General features: G+C 53.8%; 1 protein-coding gene across 1 annotated transcript; it reads right to left on the reverse strand.

The window, feature by feature from the left end:
- Window positions 3,075–5,777, reverse strand: MAFB (MAF bZIP transcription factor B). The gene has a single exon (XM_021416892.1). The coding sequence runs from the start codon at window positions 5,065–5,067 to the stop codon at window positions 4,132–4,134; it is 936 nt and encodes a 311-aa protein (XP_021272567.1). The 5' UTR covers window positions 5,068–5,777; the 3' UTR covers window positions 3,075–4,131.

Raw genomic sequence — 5,830 nt, forward strand, 5'->3', positions numbered from 1 at the left:
TCTCTTCTCTTCTCTTCTCTTCTCTTCTCTTCTCTTCTCTTCTCTTCTCTTCTCTTCTCTTTTTCTTTTTCTTTCTTTTTTCTTTTCTCTTCTTTTCTTTTTTTCATTTCCTTTCTTTTCCTTCTTTTCTTTCCTTTTCTTTGAGGAGGGCTGGCAGGTCTCTGGAGCGGGAGGTGCTCCTCTCTGAGCTGTGCCCTCCATGGGCACTACCTCAGCTCTCCGGTGTCCGCTTGCAGTCTCCTCCGAGCCTCGGGGGGATCAAGGTGCTGGGACTGGGATGTGTGGAGGGAGAAGGGGCTCAGAAGGGCAGAGCAGGGGTGGGCAAAGCAGCTTGCCCAGAGTGGGGCAAAGAAGAAAGTTTGGGAGTGGAGATGCTTCACCCCCCGCAGATCTTCCACAGCGCTGCAGGTGGAAAACGAGCATCCCCATAGGGGAGCATCCCGTGGACAGCCCGGACCCGGGACAGCCCTGCTGGTTCGAGAAGCTGCTCTCCATCCCCGACTCCAGTGTCAGCAGCCCTTTAGAGGTCAATGATGAACAGCGAGAGATCAAAGCCGTAATGCGGGGATGGCAACACGCGGAACAGCTGGGATGCAGGTGGTCGCCCTTTGCTGATGGGGCTCCCTCAGTGGGGGGACTCGGGGAGGCCCTACCCGCCCCAACCTCCCCGGGACAGCCGCTCCCCGCTGCTGCAGAGCCCCAGCCCAGGCCGCGCTAGGGACAGGCACCGGCGCTTCTCAGCCCCATGCTCCATCAGAGCCCCCCCGGAACCCCCCCGCGCAGTACGGGGCAGCGGGAGCAGCCTCGAGTGGCCCGGAGCCACCAGCCCCGGCTGCAGTCTCTGTGGGGTTTGGCTGCGGTTTCTCTTCTTTCGGATGGGCTCCCTTAAATCTGAGGAATGGCAGCAGGCGCTGCAGATGCACCAGCGGTGCGGCAGGGACCGGGTAACGGGGCTGCCCCAGCGCTGTCGCTGCTCCGCGGTGGGAATCCGGAGGGCTTTTCTAAGGCCTGTTTCCCTATTTTGTTGTTGTTGTTGTTGTTCAATTAGCCCCAGTGATTTATTCAATGCATGCATGAGGGGACATTAATATGCGGTGGCAGTTCCCACAAACAATATTCCTCTCAGGCTTTCTGCAGCCATAGCATTCGCTGGCAAGAGGGGAGGAAGGCAGGCACGGCCAGGCAGGCACGGCCAGGCTCTCATCCTCTCCCTCCACCAAGTCCTGTCCCCGGGCAGAACAGCTCCTCCGGGCCTGACCCGCGGAGCCGGGACCGGCCCCAGGCCAGCTCCCTCCATCTCCGAGCGGGCACGGATGCGATTTAAGAAGGGATTTGGGTTTTAGGGGACCGTAGTGACTGTTCATTTTTTCCCACACTGTCCTGAAGCGGCTGTTCCCCAAACACGCCTCACCCCGGTGCGATGCAGGGAGCGGGCCATTATCTGCCCTGATTGCTGCTAAGGGCGGGGGGTGCTGGGGACGGCGGGGGGAGGTCGGTCCCCTTCTCCATTCGCATCTGAAGTCTTCCAAAGCGCCCGCTGCTCGCGCTTAAAAAGATAATAATAATAAAAAGAAGAATGCCAGAATAAATAAAGAGTGCAGATGGAGAGGAGGAAAGTGAATCCCAAAGGAGTGGAGCGAGGGGGGGGGGGGGGGGGGAGGAGGGGGCGAGGGGGGTAAAAAGCAGACTTGGCCAAGTCCTCTCCTTTTATAATGCAAAAAGAAGGCGAGAAAACAAGAAAGAAGCGCAGGAGCGCTCACGGTGCCGTGCAGCGGGGCCGCCCAGGCCGGAGGAGCGCTGCCCGACGTGGGCTCCGCTGCCCCGCGCTGCCACGGCCGGGTCGGGAACCGGGGGCAGCGTAACCCTGCGGGCAGCGCAGCGCGGGGAGGCGGCGGGGGGGGGTGGGAAAGGTGGGGAGCGCGGAGCTGCTCGGGCCGGACAGAGCTCCGAGGAGAGCTTCACGTCCGCAAGTTTGTCACTTTGTCATCACCTCTCTCTTTTTTTTTTTTTTTCCTCTTTCTTTCTTTTTTCGGAACACGAGACGTCAGAGAAGCGGGTCCCTCCAAGAAATGCCATTTCAATGATTTTAATAAGCAAAATAGGAAACAATTTTAATAACCAAAAACAGAAACCAGTCTGAATAAAACTACAATAGACCAGGTTTTTTTTTAATATTTTTCATATCATAAGCAGGATTTGAAATTGATCCCTTCAGAACTTTACATGAAATAAAAACAATTTTTTTTTCCGCTGCTGCAATGTTTTGATTTCAACACAGTTGAATCAGTAAAAACCAAAGATCGTTTTCTGATGCATGACTAATATCCACAATATTTAAAACTGCAAGCACCATGCTGTTCATTACAATCTTGTTATTACTGTTAATTTATAAACTAATACAAACTTAAAATGCATCCGGCCAGCAGTGCCAGCTATCCTAAAAGGAAACTAAAAAATAAGTTTTCATTTTGGTATTTTTGTCAGTGCAACGTAAATCCTTTTACTGACCTGCAGGAGGAAAAAAAAAAAAAAAAAAAAAAAGAAGAAGAAGTAATAAAAACACCCATAAGACTCCAAACTAGCGCTACTATACGAACTGCAAATCAATTTCGGCTACAACTTTCACTCGCTGCATTGGGAAGCGGAGAAGCAGATTACAAAAGAACACGCTTCGAAGCCGCGCCGTGCCTCCTCGGAGGAAGCTGCACCGCTCCAAGCCTTGGGAAACCCAGCTTGCCAGCGCCAGGGAGCGCCCGCAGCGCGGAGAGCAACGCGGCTCCTCCTGCAAGAGAACCGCGGGCCGGGCCGCCCCGAGTGCGCGGTGCGCGGTGCGGAGCGGAGCGGCCGCCTCGGGGCGCGCAGTGACCGCGCAGAGCCGCCCCCCCCCCTCCCCCCCCCCATGAAGCCTGGGTTTTTCAATGCCCTCCAAGGGTTTGGTTTTTTTTTTTTGTTTTTTTTTTTTTTTTTTTTTTTCCTTTCTTCTGCCCCAACAAACAACAACCAAAATGAAAACTAAAAAAAAAAATAAAAATAAAAACACACAACTTAAAAGTGCACCAGATATACAAAGTTGCTTTTTTTTTTTCCCCTCTCTTTTTCTGAATGCAAAATGCCCATAACTTTTTTTTTTTCCTTTCCTTAAGTATCTCCGTAATACCAACCAAACCGTAGACCCAGCCTGCTGAAATGTTACTTTGCTTTCTGTTTTGTTTTCTTCTCCTGTGCGGTTTGAAGTAGCAGATATTTACAAGCCAACAACCATAAAAGAAAATAAGAGAGCAAAAAACCAACGAACAAAACTGCACAAGCAGTAAAAACTTCAGATAACTCGTGATGCTTTCCTTAGCGATGGAACAAAACAACAGAAACCTAGGATCGATGATCAACATGCTAAAGTTAAACAAGAAAATGGTACAAAATAGAAATTATTACCATACATGTCCAGCATGCAGGATTAATATTTTTAATGCAGATTTTCGTATTTTTCTATATAATCAAGCAGGCAATAAAACTGATGAGTTTTTCTTTTTCTCCTTTCTTTCTTTCCTTTCTTAGATTGAATGTCCCATCTGAGTCCTGTAACTTTTTTCTCAAAGCAGGCAATATATGAAGAGTTTGCATATATTGTCCTTTTTAATTATTCTCTTTTTTTCCAAGCGGGTAAATTGTGCATGAGATGGTGCTGTATGTGTCCTCTCTCTTCCCAAGCAGGCAGTATGTTATAGATGGCTTGTTCATTGTCCTTTTTTTTTGTTATTATTCTCTTAAAGTCCATCTCGTTCTGCAAGCAAGCGATCTATGAAACGCTTCCCTTGTCCTTTTCTCCTGTGCCTCTGTCCCTGTCTCTAACTCGCAAACCAAAGTCGAAAAGTTGCACTTTACCTCTCCCATCCCCACCCCCAGCCTACTTTTCCCACAGCTAATCTAGAAGTCTGGATGCTGCAAAAAAAATCAAGTCTCTACGTTTCTCTCCTTCTTTCTCGCTAGTCAAGCAGACAGATGGATGAAGATGTCAGAGGAGGATGGGAGCGGGGGGGGGGGAAAGGGGATGGGGGTCAGGGGTCGGGTGGGGTTTTTTTTTTTTTTTTTTTTTTGTTGGTTTTTTTTTTTTTAATTATTTTTATTAAGCACTCACATGAAGAACTCGGGGGAAGACGGGTTGTCACTGGTGGAGCCGGCCTCTCTGAAGCCATTGCTGGCAAGTTTCTCACACTTGAGCTTGTAGGCGTCTCGCTCTCTGGCCAGCCGGGTCACTTCTTGCTTGAGCTGTTCCACCTGCTGAATGAGCTGGGTCTTTTCGTTCTCCAGGTGGTGTTTCTGCTGGACACGTTTATACCTGCAGGACTGAGCGTAGCCCCTGTTCTTCAAGGTCCTCCTCTTCTGCTTGAGGCGGATCACCTCGTCTTTGGTGAAGCCTCGGAGGTGCCTGTTGAGCTCCCTCACGGACATGGAGACCAGCTGGTCATCCGAGAACCGGTCCTCCACGCTGCTGGAGGGGGGATGCTGCTGGTGCGAGGTCTGGAGCTGCTGCGAGGAGCTGGACGAGGTGGAAGGGGTGGGAGAGGCCTGATGGTGGTGGTGGTGGTGGTGGTGAGGGTGCCCACTGCCTGCCAGGTCTTCGTGGGTGACGGCGGGGTACTGGTGGTGGTGCTGGTGGTGATGGTGATGGTGGTGGTGATGGGCCCGGAAGCTCTCGAAGCCTTGCAGCTGCTGGGACACTTGGTGGGACCCGATGAGGGCTTCGACGGCATCCTCCGGGGTGAGGTTCAGCGCCTCGGGGTTCATCTGCTGGTAACTGCTGGCCATCCAGTACAGGTCCTCCAAGTGGGTCTTCTGCTCGGTGGGGCTGAAGCTGGGCGAGGAGGGCACGGAGCTGCAGGGGGTGCTGATGGGGGTGGAGGACACGGAGCCCGCAGGCTGCAGGCGGGTGCAGTGCCTGCCCGAGCGGTCGTTCCTGCCCAGGGGCTCTTTCTTCACGTCAAACTTCATCAGGTCGAAGTCGTTGACGTACTCCATGGCCAGGGGGCTGGTGGGCAGCTCGGCTCCGATGCTCAGCTCTCCGGCCATCGCTGTCTTGTGGGCTCCTCTCCGGGCGGAGGGGGCTGGAGACCTGGCCCCAGCGCGCAGCCTGGCAGAGGGCTGGCCGCGCTCCCTATTCCAAAGAAACTTTGCCTCCGCTTTGCCTCTCGCTTCCTTTCCTCTGCTCCCCCCTCCACCACCGCCGCCTCCTCCTTCTCCCGGCTTCTGGGGCTTCTTCGGACCGCAGCGACAAAGCCAGGGACGAGCCGGCTCCCCGGGCCGCCCGACGCCTCTCGGCTTTGGGTATCAGCGCCGGCAGCGCACCGCGGGCAGCTCCGGGCACTCAGACGCCCACGGAGAGGAGAAAGGAGCAGCGGCAGGAGGGCAAAAGCAAAACAAAACAAAGATGCTGCCTTCGGGGCCGTGCGGGAAGCGAGAAGAACGGTGCAGAACGTCTAAGCCCGCGCCTCCGGGTGGGTTTTGTAAGTCCTGAGCCTTCTCCCCGCGGTAGCGGAGCGCCGGAGCGTGCCGCAACTTTCCGCTCCGGGAGCGCACCGGCTGTGCGGCGGCGGCCGGGCTTTGCACGGGAGTTTTCGCTGGCTCTCGCCGCGCAAAGGGAAGTGGAGGGAAGAGGGGGAGGAAGGAGGGGAAGGAGGAAGGGAGGAAAAAAAAAAAAAAAAAAAAAAAAAAGGAGGAGAGGGGGACGAGAAAACCCAGGTCTCCGATGTAGCTGCCGCCTCCAGCGCTCGTCGTGCAGCTGTGATTCGCAGCGCAGCCCCCCTTGGCTTCTTATACGGCCGTGCCCGCCGAG

This window comes from Numida meleagris, chromosome 19 (assembly GCF_002078875.1).
Source record: "Numida meleagris isolate 19003 breed g44 Domestic line chromosome 19, NumMel1.0, whole genome shotgun sequence".
In the NCBI taxonomy this organism is placed as follows: domain Eukaryota; kingdom Metazoa; phylum Chordata; class Aves; order Galliformes; family Numididae; genus Numida; species Numida meleagris.